The sequence below is a fragment of the Alligator sinensis genome, unplaced genomic scaffold (assembly GCF_000455745.1).
Source record: "Alligator sinensis unplaced genomic scaffold, ASM45574v1 scaffold402_1, whole genome shotgun sequence".
NCBI classification, from domain to species: Eukaryota; Metazoa; Chordata; order Crocodylia; family Alligatoridae; genus Alligator; species Alligator sinensis.
Genome location: NW_005842089.1, coordinates 2,237,877 through 2,249,877, shown reverse-complemented (window position 1 = coordinate 2,249,877; position 12,001 = coordinate 2,237,877). Strand labels below are relative to the sequence as shown.

At 43.3% G+C, this 12,001-nt stretch overlaps 1 protein-coding gene across 1 annotated transcript in view; it reads right to left on the bottom strand.

The window, feature by feature from the left end:
* LOC102368695 (cytochrome P450 3A21-like) overlaps window positions 1-11,717 on the bottom strand; it is a 17,765-nt gene extending 6,048 nt beyond the window's left edge. The window contains exons 1-8 of the mRNA XM_006023963.3: window positions 11,540-11,717; window positions 7,470-7,563; window positions 6,433-6,485; window positions 3,690-3,789; window positions 2,835-2,948; window positions 2,276-2,364; window positions 927-1,075; window positions 416-543 (exon numbers count right to left, since the gene is read on the bottom strand). Of these exons, the coding sequence (XP_006024025.1) occupies window positions 416-543; window positions 927-1,075; window positions 2,276-2,364; window positions 2,835-2,948; window positions 3,690-3,789; window positions 6,433-6,485; window positions 7,470-7,563; window positions 11,540-11,610 (798 nt within the window). The 5' untranslated portion in view covers window positions 11,611-11,717. The remainder of the gene's footprint in view (window positions 1-415; window positions 544-926; window positions 1,076-2,275; window positions 2,365-2,834; window positions 2,949-3,689; window positions 3,790-6,432; window positions 6,486-7,469; window positions 7,564-11,539) is intronic.
* Window positions 11,718-12,001: the final 284 nt, after the last annotated feature.

The following is a 12,001-nucleotide window of genomic DNA, read 5'->3' as shown; positions in this document are numbered from 1 at the left end:
TAGGGGGGAGGAGTTGGGGGGCTCATGGCAGTTCCCCCCGTGCAGCATAGGGCAATGGGGGGCAGTGGGGATTGTCCCCCTCTCCCACCTGGCAGCAGCTGGTGAGTGGTTTTTTTTTTTTTTAAGAGCCGGGAGCTGGGATGGGCGGGGCAGCCATAGGGTGGGGGCTGGGAGAGTGAGTGGAGGTTGTGGGGCTCATGGTACTCTGGTATAGACCCAAGTCACTGTTGAATGCAATATTTTCTGTGCCTCTACCAGGACTTTAATTCAGGCCAAATTCTAAATAATCCTAGCTTTTAGATGAGTAATTGTTTGAATTTAGTTCCTCTTTAAATACTGTTTCTTACATTTTTTTGCACTTAAGATAACTAGGCAGAGAATATCCTTTTGGCTTTATCACTGGGTGAGTCCTTACCGCACGAGCCTCCTCCTTGCGTGCTTCCTTAATTTTGGTGACTGATTGCATAAAAAATTCCAGAGCATCTTTTGGGAAAATGTTCACACCCAGTTTCTTCATAACAGGATTAAGGCATGGAAGTACATCTGAGGGAGAGAGAAATTCATTGTAAAACTGACACAGTACCCGCGCAACAAAATTCGATGTATTAAGATGTCAGAAAATATTAATCAAAACCGGTAAATCCATTTTGATACTTCCTACCTGCTATAGGTTAGAAGGGACAAACATTAACTTATACCAGTTCTACTCCACAGACCACAAAAGAGAAAATACTTCCACAGATGATCCAGCCACTAAATATACTATCAATAAAAATGATCACAGAATTTGGCCTGGGTAAGTCCATCCTAGTCTCATTAAGGCTGGGGCGTTTAGTTTCCCGAGATATTATCCAAGAAGCAGAAAGGAGCAGTATCTGGTACCATTTCATCCTTTTGGCATTTCCAGTGAGTTCAAGCCAACTTACATAGCAAAACAAAGACTGGGGAAAAAAAGTCAAACTTCACGAGCTTCTTAGCTTCCTTGACAAATGGATCTTTGGGATTGTTCATGGAATCAGTGTTCACGCCAAATGAAGTGCTAGTGACCACATCCATGCTGTAAGCTCCAAACACCCTAGGAAAAGACAGGAAAGAGGGCACTGATTAGGGAAATGAAGTATGAAATGAATGGTTAGAAGCTTTTACTTTCTTCCTAGGTTGTGTCCTTGAATAAAACATAATATGCAAGTCAATTTTCTTCCTCTTGCTGAACAGGGCAAGATATTCAACCCATGGTATCACATCGGTGGAGAAGGAATCTCTGTTTTGTAAAGCCTCATTCAGATTTTGCACAGCCTAGATTGCTGGAGGTGTTTCTCTAGGTATTATATGGTGTAATGTGTTGACTCGCATGCAAGTCTTTTCCAGTGGGGTTGGTCCTGCTTATGTGCCTGTGATTAGCTTGTCATCGAATGGCCGTGGCCTTTTAAACCTAATACTGAGTCAGTAACATCTCTTTCTGCTCAAGTAGTAAAAGCTGTGGTTTTGAACCAGGAATGTTCTGCACCTACTGTGGTATGTTTGGTGGCAATTAGTTTCTTTATAGTTATTATCACATAGCTTTAGCATGATGTTCAGGGTGCTCTCCAGACGTGCAAGATGACACGGTCCCTCCCTAGAACATCCTATCACAAGTGCTATTTGACCCCAAGTTCAGTTCTCATAGAAACTCTGCTACATTGCTCCTGCGTTTACTCGTTACTCGTTCTCTAATTTACTGGTTACTTGGTTACAGTAAATTAGAGAAGCTGGAGGTGGAAAAAGTCTGCTAGATTATCTACTTCACCTTGCCAGTGAAGGATTGTTCCCCTAGTGTAGGACTGTCCTACTTCCGAGTGGCTACAGGCTGCAGGCCCCTCTGGGCTACCCCATACTGCCCTGTCCCCAGGGGTAGGAAGCAGAGGTTGGAGGAGGGAAAGGGAGCCTGGAGAGCTCAGTAGTGATGGGGAAGCAACACCAGGGGGAGAACCGATGGGCGGTGAGCTACCCCACTGTGGGCCACATGTTACCCACAGGCTGCCAGTTGGACAGACCTGCTATAGAGTATAAGACGATAGTCTCTAAAGATGAGTTTCTAGTGTTTTGATCTTTTTAGCTCTCAAACAGTCAAACAACAGGAGTTCTACCTCTTGTCGTTGCATGCGGATCCACGGGCTTCACTTTCAGGCAAGTTTCCCTGATATTCTGCCTAGATCCATGTTCTGAATTTCACCCAGTCCTTCGGCTGGCCTGAGAATAATTTAGTAGCCCTACTGTTTCCGGGAAAGCTACTCACTCTTTCACACCTATGACATCATTCTTTTCCACTTGCTTTTGAACGTTTCTCACCAAAATGTCCCCATAATGCTTCATGACGGGAAACATCTGAAACACAAACAAGCCTCGTCAACTTAAAATACAACTATTATACAATATCTTTTCTTATTGATTAAAGCCCAAGGAAGAATCTCAGGCATTTGCAAATGCGATCCCTTCCTGTTGTCAGGGCCTTCTTGTTTTCAACCAGGGGTGCTCAACCTGGGGCCTGTGGGTCAGATCCATGGCTATGTCATCAGCCTACAGGGTTCCCCAAGGTCCGGATATTTGATGGGGTGGGAGCAGCCACTCCCTTGCTGCTAAATTTCCAGACCTGCGGGGACCCCCCAGGATGGATAATGGAGCTGGAAGTTTGGGTGCTACTGTTTTTAAACCTTTTCATTCTTTCCATTATGGAGGACAAGTAAAACAGGCCAATTTGATCATTTGATTCTGATGGAAGAGACCAGGTCATCCTATCTCAACCCATGTGCACTGACTCAGTGGTTTAGCTTATGACTGACCCCCCTGGGCTTTACCTCCTTTAGTTTCCCACTGGTGAAGGTTGGAGAGAGCACAGTGCGAATCCTCTTCCATTCTTCATCCTCAGCTATGGAGACAGCAGACTCTAACACGCCTGTTGGACCAAAGTTCTGGAGGGGAAGGCAAAACCCAATTTATAACTTAAATTAACAGGGTACCCAGTCCCTCTAGAGAGGATGGAAATTCATTAAGTGATTCATTGCCCTCCCACTATTTCTCTTTATGTCATGGTGAGTTTCAGTAAAGTATAAATATATATATATATATATGTTTGCAAACTGGTGGAAAATACTTAATGACTTTTTAAATAGTATTTGCCCTACACTAACTGTCCTCTGTGAGATACTTCTTGTTAGTCAAATGCAAACACATGCATGTCTGAGATCTTGTACCTCCTGTTCACTTTGTAAGCTTATAAACTCTACAAAAACTGGCAGAAACTTGCAGAAATGCATGCACACATGGTAAAAGACATGTGCCCTTGTGCTACCCATGTGCAAAAGTCAAATTCAGCTCTCTTTGATTAGTGTAACGCAGAACAGAATCGCTCTTTGGGTCCTTTTTATCTGAAAAGGTTGCATAAGGTTAAACAGTTACTGAAGTGAACTCAAAGAGCTTTCAGTGAGAACAGAAGTACCCGGTACTGAGGTCTCACCCCTACACACGTTGCTTTACTTCAGGAGTACAGTGTAATAAAATGGGCAATTGGCTAAATCTCGGGTGTACATTCATTCTGCATATATTGAAGATATCAAATGCATGCTTCTGAGAGGTGTTTCCTGTAGCATTTGTGTTTTTGGTATAAGACTTGTCTACATCTTTATGAACTGGATTCAAGATTGAAGCCCTACCCGCCGGTTAGTAAACGTGGTGTAGCACTCCTTCACCAGCACAGTTTTAATGATTGTAGGATCCACTGTGGCCAGCACAGGTTGCCGGCCATCATAAATCCTATAAAAAAGATAAGAATAACCAATTACTCTGCACCCACCCTGGTCAATAGAACAGACAATAATGAGTTAAATAGAAGTTTTCTTCTGCAACAAGTTTTTTTTGATACCTGCAAAGCATCCTCATACATTTTTTATTGTAAAGGCAAATAATTGAAAATGAAAAATAGATTTTTTTTCCCTCTGCAATCTTCATTTAGAGTCATCAAAGAGCTACTGGTAACAGCAGTGGGTAATAGATTTGCAGAGAGCACATGGTTTTTAAGTTAACGATGCTCATTTAATTTCATCCCATTCTTCCTAGATGTGCTTCCTTCAAATACTCTAAGTATCTTTTCTGTCTCCTTGATGTTTACACCCCTCAAATGCATGTAGATAGCTCTCTACAATTCCTCATTTTGCCAAGGAATACATACTTAGTCCTTTTAATCTCTCTTTATAAATCAATCCCTTTTCACTCCACTAGGAGCTAGAATATGCTGTTTTCTGTATTAGGTTTGTAATGAAAATGTCTTTTCATAAACAGACAAATGATACGGGTTTTCTGCGACAAAGGCATCTGAGCAAGTGTCATTAGTAAGCACCTCTACAATGTGATGGGAATAAAAATGGGAAAGTTCATCAAAAAGGAAAAAAAAAAGCACGGGCAACAGGGCAATTCCCTTATCTTATAACCCAATTAAAAAAATCAAAAAGATTCCTTCCAAGCTCTTTGCAAGTGTGAGACTCCTAAGAAATGCCCAGGTATTGTTGTTAAGTTTCTCATGATGTCCTGATTTCTGACACGAATTTTGTCCATGTTCAAAAAGCCCAGCATTTCTCACTGCTCTCAGTGTGTTTTAAACTATAAGATGCTTTTAGACATATTGGCTGCAACCTCCTTACATTGCTTTCCTTGCTAAATATTGTTGCCATCTCTCAGCATTTCCAAAGGCTGCTCTCAGGGAGCAGGGCTTTTTTGAGTTTCTTGGTTCTGTACAAGAAATTATAATGAAACAATGGGTAGGGAAGTGGCACGTAGCTTGCTGTAGGGCGAACAAGGTGGATGTAAAGCAGTGTGGAGTGCAGAATGAGACTGGGATGTAGGAGACAGACTAATGGATGGAGAGATATAAGAGTAATAGAGCAGAAAATGTGATGGGCAGGAGAATGTGAGAAAGGGAGAGAAAATCTAGGGGTATCTAAAAATATTTGCCTGAAATTCAGCTCTTTCTTCAGCAATGTTGCAATGACATTACTCAAAGAAGCAAGGAATGCTCCATGTGGAGAGTCCAAATTATAATTATACAGACAAAAGATGTAGAGAACATCCAGTGCTAGATGAGAAAAGTGGTAGTGCAAGTGTATTACCTTTCATGAGGGCAAGGTCACACTGCATGGTACAATGCACTGTTGTATAGAGACACCTGAGCTATCTCTGGACCCAAAACAGGATAGGTGTATTAGTGTGGTATTCCACTAGAAATAGTGCCCAGAGGATAATAGCCTGGGTAGGCTGCCAAGTAATGCAGCCAGCCTTCTTCCAGTATCTGAGCTGGTTCATTCAGAGATCACTAGAGTTTCTCAGTATGGTGCAGCATTGTGCTATGTAGCCATATCCATGTCGGCAAGGTAGAACTTGAAGCTTTTAATCATAGAATGATAGAAAAGGAGGGTTGGAAGGGAATTCAGGAGGTCACATCTAGTCCAGCCCCCTGCTCCAAGCAGGACCAACCCCAAGTAGATCATCCCAGCCAGGGCTTTGTCAAGCTGGGCTTTAAGAACCTCTTGGGATGGAGATCCCACCACCTCTCTAGGTAACCTGATCCAGTGCCTTGCCCCACTCCTAGTGCAAAGGTGTTTCCTAATATCCAGCCTCAACTTCCTTTGCTGCAACTTGGGACCACTGCTCCTTGTTCTGTCATCTACCTATATTTCTGTAGCATGGAAAATCCTCAGTGCTATTGTTGCTGCTCTTTTGGTTCATTCCTTCTAGTGCAGGTTTTAAGCAAGAGAACTGAATTCCTGAATTAATTCTGCTGGATCCTGTTCCCACTAAAGCTAGTGGGACTTTTGTTATGGACATTAGAGAAAACCAGAGCTGGTCACTTGGCTTTAGACGGAAACAGCTTTCACCTTGACCCGTCTGGTTATAATGTAGAAAAAAGCATATGGAGAACCTAAATTATAATTACACAGACTTTATGGGCTCCTATACACATGCGCGGAGCCTGATCTGGTGCACCGGAAATCCAGTACGTCAGAGCAGGCTCAATTAATTGAGTCTGCGGGGGAGTACAAAAATGGACACGCTCCAACAGCCTTGTGTGTCACGTGGATCAGTGTCGCCGCATGTCTCTGAGCTGAAAAAATGGCAGCAGGGCACTTGGAAATAAAGCACATTCAATGAGCTTTAGTTCAAAATGCCCTGCCACCATTTTGTCAGTGCGGGGATGCACGGCAACACTGATACACATGATGCGCGGGCTCTTTTAATTAGAATGGCTCGCTAATTAAAGTGCCCAACACCGCATCCCACAGCACATGTAAAAATGCCCTAAGACTTCAGCTTCTGATCGATTTATTTTTTCCATCAACAGATTTCAATTTTGGATGAACCCTAACAACTCTACAATAAGGAGAATTGCCTGCTGAAAATACTTACCCCCACGTATTCCCATATTTCTGAAAACACTCATTGTCGAAGTCCATAAAACCCTGTAGAAGGGAATTTATAATGGAATTAAAAGTTGAATGCAAGTATTCTGATAGCAACAATGTCAGCACCTACTTGGCAGGAACGACCTAAAACCCTTGAGTTTCTGTATGTGGACAAATGCTGTCCTCGCACAGACATTCACATTGGCTTCAATTGGAGGTGCATATAATGCAATTGGAAGTGCACATAATGATACGTGAGCATATTTGGGTGTATGTTCTTTATTGTGATACTTTTAAACTGTATACATAGCTTGGGTCAACAACTGAGGGATGTCACTTGATATATCTACCTGTTTGTTGACTACTCGTGTATCAAGTCATGAGCTAAAGGAGGGAAATACTCCTTTGGACTCCCTTAGGGGCCTTGAATAATCTAACGGCTGCCAAAATGGTTTAATTATTGGAAACAAATACATAGATAAAAACTTTTCAGTTACAGTAAATTATCACAAGGGACAGCACACTGCTTTTTTGAGAGAGCACTGTGTGCTGCTTTAACTGGCATATACCGGGAGGAATTGGGAAACCTGCTGAGATGGAAAAGTGCTGTCCACAAGGCTGAGCAAATCTCTTATATGCCACTTCTGAAGCTTACGTGATTCTTTAGGACTTTGTAGGGGACAAGATCCTTCCACTGTTACCATTAGGTAGATGTGTATGGATATCATGCCTAAGCTTAAGGTATTGACAGAGACTTGTAGACTTGTAAACTGCAAAACCTGAGCAAATGAGGACTGCAAGCCATCTACATCTATGTTTGCCTTTTTTTGGGTATCACTAAGGACTCTCCAGGTCCTTTAGAGGCGCTGTCCTGATTAAGCTCATGGTCTGCCATACAAAGGTTCTGCACTGCCCAGGTCTGGCCCTCACACATGAGAATAGACCTTGCTTAGGACATAGCCCATCCCTGCAGTGTAGGCATTTAGGTGTTGTAATTTGTACACTTATTTGGGGAAAAAAGAGAAGCCACCAGTTACTCACATTGCGATAACTCAAGGCAGTTCCAAAGAAAGGCAAAGGCTTTGGCCCAGGAATACCCAGTTTCTTAAATGTACCATACGGCCAGATCCCATATCTGTAAAACAGAAGAGTTTGAGGGTCATCTAACAGTGATAGTAGCCCTACTGTGGCTGTTTGGCATCAAAGCTTTCATAGGCAGCAGAACCATTAAATTAAGACAGGGATCACGCTGTGGAAAGCACGATCCTAAGCCAAATATTTTCTAAATCTATTGAAGAGATATGACAATTATTCCTGTCTCACAGATCTTCAGAGGGGCAGTCCTGAAATGAAAATGTCTCATAGCAGAGCAGGCGCTCAACAGAAACTAGTCCTTACAAACTTCAGGTTGTAGGGAGATACAAAAATGAAGACAAATCTTCAATATTTTTATTATAGACAAATCAAAGATTAGCCAGAAGCGTTGTTCTTGAGGGGGCTTCCAGCAAGACTGTGTTGTAGGGTATTTAGGATCAACCTTGAGATTGTTCTCTACCAGCTGGAGTCACAGGAGATGTCTAGCCCAACCAAAGCTGTGCACATTATATTTCTTATTTATTTAGCATAGAACTAAGATGTATCCTGCGTTCTCTTGTAGAGCCCTTCCAGGAATCAGTCTGAAGACTACTTATCTATTTTTCTGGGCTTGCCTATAGTTATGGTAAGCAGAGAGAAGACGTGGTTGCAGAAGAGCCAGAAGACAAAAACAGATAATTGTGGGATTTCTGTTAGGAAAATGCCCTCTGCTCAAGGCCTGCCCACCAAGACAAGTTCCAAATACATGCAGAACAGGGCAGGTTATGAAGTGCGAGGTCATTTGAGCCCAGTTTTCTCTCCTGCCCAGGGCAGGGGGTCAGACTAGAAGATCTACAAGGTCCCTTCCGACCCTACATCTATGAATCTATAAAGGCAAAATTAACCTCATGCCTGGAAATTCAGTGGAGAGTCTGGGGTCAGGCTGGACTCTTGCCAGGAGCTCAGCCTAGGGGTTCACAGTGTAAATGGTCAGCATTGAAGATACCAACCTTTAAAGCCAACTTTAACTATGAAGGCAGGTGTAATTTGTTCTTCTAGTCCTTAGCCCATTTTAGCAGAGGAAGCCTCATCTTGACAAGTTTTCCATCATTGGCGTTTCCAAATGTTTGGTCAAAATTTATAAAAAATGTCAATGAATTTTTATGAATTGTGGACCTTTTTTAAACTCTCTCTCCTGCAGTGTGGTTCTCAGCCTTTTTAGGCCTGAGGCACCCCTTGTTAGACTTGAGCCACCCCTCAGAATATGCCAGCTCTTAGCTTTCACTCATTTTTTATTACAGAAAAATAACAGAGCTATTCTTCTGCTGCAAAGAACTCAGAAAGACCTCAGCAGGTTAGGATGGTTTAGCACTATGGCTTCCTATTTGTAATCCCTGGGTTTATCTTGTGATTTGTGTTTGCACACCTAAAAGTGCTAACATTATGAGGCACCCCTTGGAAAGATCTTAAGGCAACCCAGAGTGCACAGCTCCCACGTTGAATATCACTGCTCTTCTAGCGAGTGTCTGCACATTTCACAGCCCTTCATCGCTGTTCAGTTGTACATCATTGCGGTATACCTCTTACAGAAAGCTGTGATTCTCTTTCAGCTGAGATAGTAGTAGAAGGTGTTTCCAGAGATGAGATTCATCTCCTATCACGGTTGTCACAGTAAAGCTTTGAATAGCCATGGAGTGCAGTTACAAAGATGGACAATTTGTTGATGGGCAAAGGGTTAAGATATCAAAGTTTGGATCACCAACGGCCTCAAAGTAATAAGCAGAGCATAGCTACAAGGGGTCTTCAGTGGCACTGTCCTCCTCAATTTAAGCCATTCAGGGGATGTCTACACAAGACGCATACTGCAGAAGAGACTAATTAGCTCTGCAGTAAACATCTTGCATCTACATGTGCGGCCCTATTTGGCAACAAGAAACTAATTAACTCCACAGCAGGATAGTACTTGTAAATACAAGTACTAAATACAAGTACTATCCTGCTGCAGAGTTTTTTCATGTGCAGCAGCGCACATGTAGATGTTGACCCAGCTGACTGGGGCACAGGGTGCTTCCTTGCACCCTGCCTGCTGACTAGCCCCACACTGAAGCACCCTCATGCCCCAGCCAGCCCCTCCGCAGCACATTAAGCCAGGTTGGAGCAGCCCTGGGCTGGCAGGCTGAGCCCCTGGGCCCCCGCCAGTTGGAGCTGCTCTGACCTGGTTCAACGTGCTGTGATCCCAGATGCACGTGTAAAAACCATGCCTGGGAGCAATAAACTCTGGTGCAACATGCTCTTGACCACATTAATCATTAAGCTCTTCACCTAAATATCTGCAATCTGCAACTAATGTTTATAGGGTAATCTCTACGGTGCACAAGAATGCTATGCTAAGACATTCTGCTTCCACTCTGCACAGCTTCCAAACTGGAAGCAATATCACCACATTACTGCTGTTTTCCTTTCCTTTCCTTTTTGCTGTTTTGTTTGGTCATGTGCGGGCAGAAGTGGGTACATATAATACCTTGCAATATGCATTAGATATCTATCATAGTTTACACCGGTTCTGTTTATCGTGTATTCTGTTTCTAGGGCAGCTGCTGGATTGTCCCAGAGACCAGGACTACCTCTTACTGCGTGTTTCTATAGTGCTTAAAACAAGTCTGTGATCTCAGCTGGGAGCCAGATACATTACTTGAATGCAAATAATAGGTAGTAATAATCTCCCAGAAGCTTTAAGAACAGGAGTGGATCCAGCAGGGGTGAAGCGGTGTGGCTTCACCCCTCCCTCCCTTTCTGACCAAGTCACAGGATTACCGGCTGGGGACTTCTTCCAGTCCCAAAGAAGATAAGAATGCCCCCCCCCATGCCTCTCCCCACATGTCCCCTGACCTCCCTGTTCCCTCCCCATTCCTGCCGGCCACTGCCAGTGTTTCCACTGTCCCGGGGGTGAAGGTGTTTTGTGTCCTGCTTCAGCCAGGCTGGGCAGGAGATGGGTTTAGCTCAGGGCAGTGGCAGTTGCAGGTGCAGACAGGTTTCCCCTCCCAAGCTGGCTGGGAACACCTGGGGGGAGCAGGCAGGGTGGAAGAACCTGCTGCCGTCCCAGGCTGAGTCCAGTCCCTGCACAGTCCAGCTGGAGCAGGACTTGGTCTCCCCTTGCCCCTGGAACAGTGGGTGCACCAGCAGCAGCAGTTGGAGGAGAGGATGGGGAGGTGAGTGACAAGGAGGGGAGCACAGGGGGGAAAGGAAAGGAAGGAATTCTTATCTTCTTTGGGATTTAAAAAAGTCCCCAGCTACTATTTCGCACCACAGTTTGTCCACCCAATTGCAGGGGAGAAAGGGGAGGACCAAGGGTACAGCTTTGGTTGCTGTTCCTGCACCCCCTTTGTGAAATCCTGGATCCACCCCGGCTTAAGAGGCGGATCTTTAATAGACAGCTGTTTAATGAACCCATCAGAAAAGGGCATCATGAAATTAGATTGTTAGAAGATAAAGCTTAAAAAAAATACAGAGAAAAATAAAGCAAAAACTTTAAAGAGCAAAGACCTAGTGACAAAATATGTGGTGGATTCTTCAACAGCTACACGTCAAGATTGGATTTCTTTCAAAAAGTATGCTAGAGTTTAGACAGAAATTATGGATTTGATGTAGAAATGATTAGCATGAAGTTCTTTGGTCTGTGTAATGTGTGAAGTCAGGCTAGATGGTCAGAATGGTCCCTTCGGGTCTTAGAACTCCATGAAACAGTATGAGTCTCCTAACCATGGTCTTGTTATAGCTACAATGCTTTGTAACCTTATCACTGCAATTCATAAAAATATTATGTTGCATATCTTCCTGGGGCAGAGTAAGGATGAAATGACTGTCTCTTCCAAGCAGAAATTCAGCTCATCAGAGATCGGCGAGCTATGCATGTAGAATGCAGACTACTTTCATCAGTGGAATTACCACTAGAATTAAGATACTTGTTGACCACTCTCAAAATCTTGAAGGAGATTTAACAGCACAAGAAGACAAATAGTCAATAGACTTATACTTACAGTAACAGGAGACCTAGGAAGACAATCAGCAGAGCCCAGGTCTCAATGGAGAAATATGAAAGGAAATTCATCTTGCTTTCTTTCCTCCCTTTAGTCTAGTCTTGCTCTGTTTGTCTCTTCTGTGCTCTTGACAGGTGTCCTGGGTCAGTGAGTGAATGTTTCACAACTTCAATCTGTTTGTCTGCATGCATTGATTAAAGGTGACTCAGGTTGCCCTTTTATTTCTTACAAAAGGGGTGGAGTTGAAACCAGAATAATGGAAAGGGGCCAGTATATGTTATATCTCTTGTTACATAAGCCTAATCTCTAAGGGTGCTTATCTATACACATGTTGATTTTCAGCATTTAAGTCATTCTAAAGCCATCACTTAATACACATGGGCAACTTTTGACTGTTTTTAAAAGGACCAAAGTTGCCTTCATTTAAACACCTGGCTGGGGTTGTTTGACACCAGCTTTCTT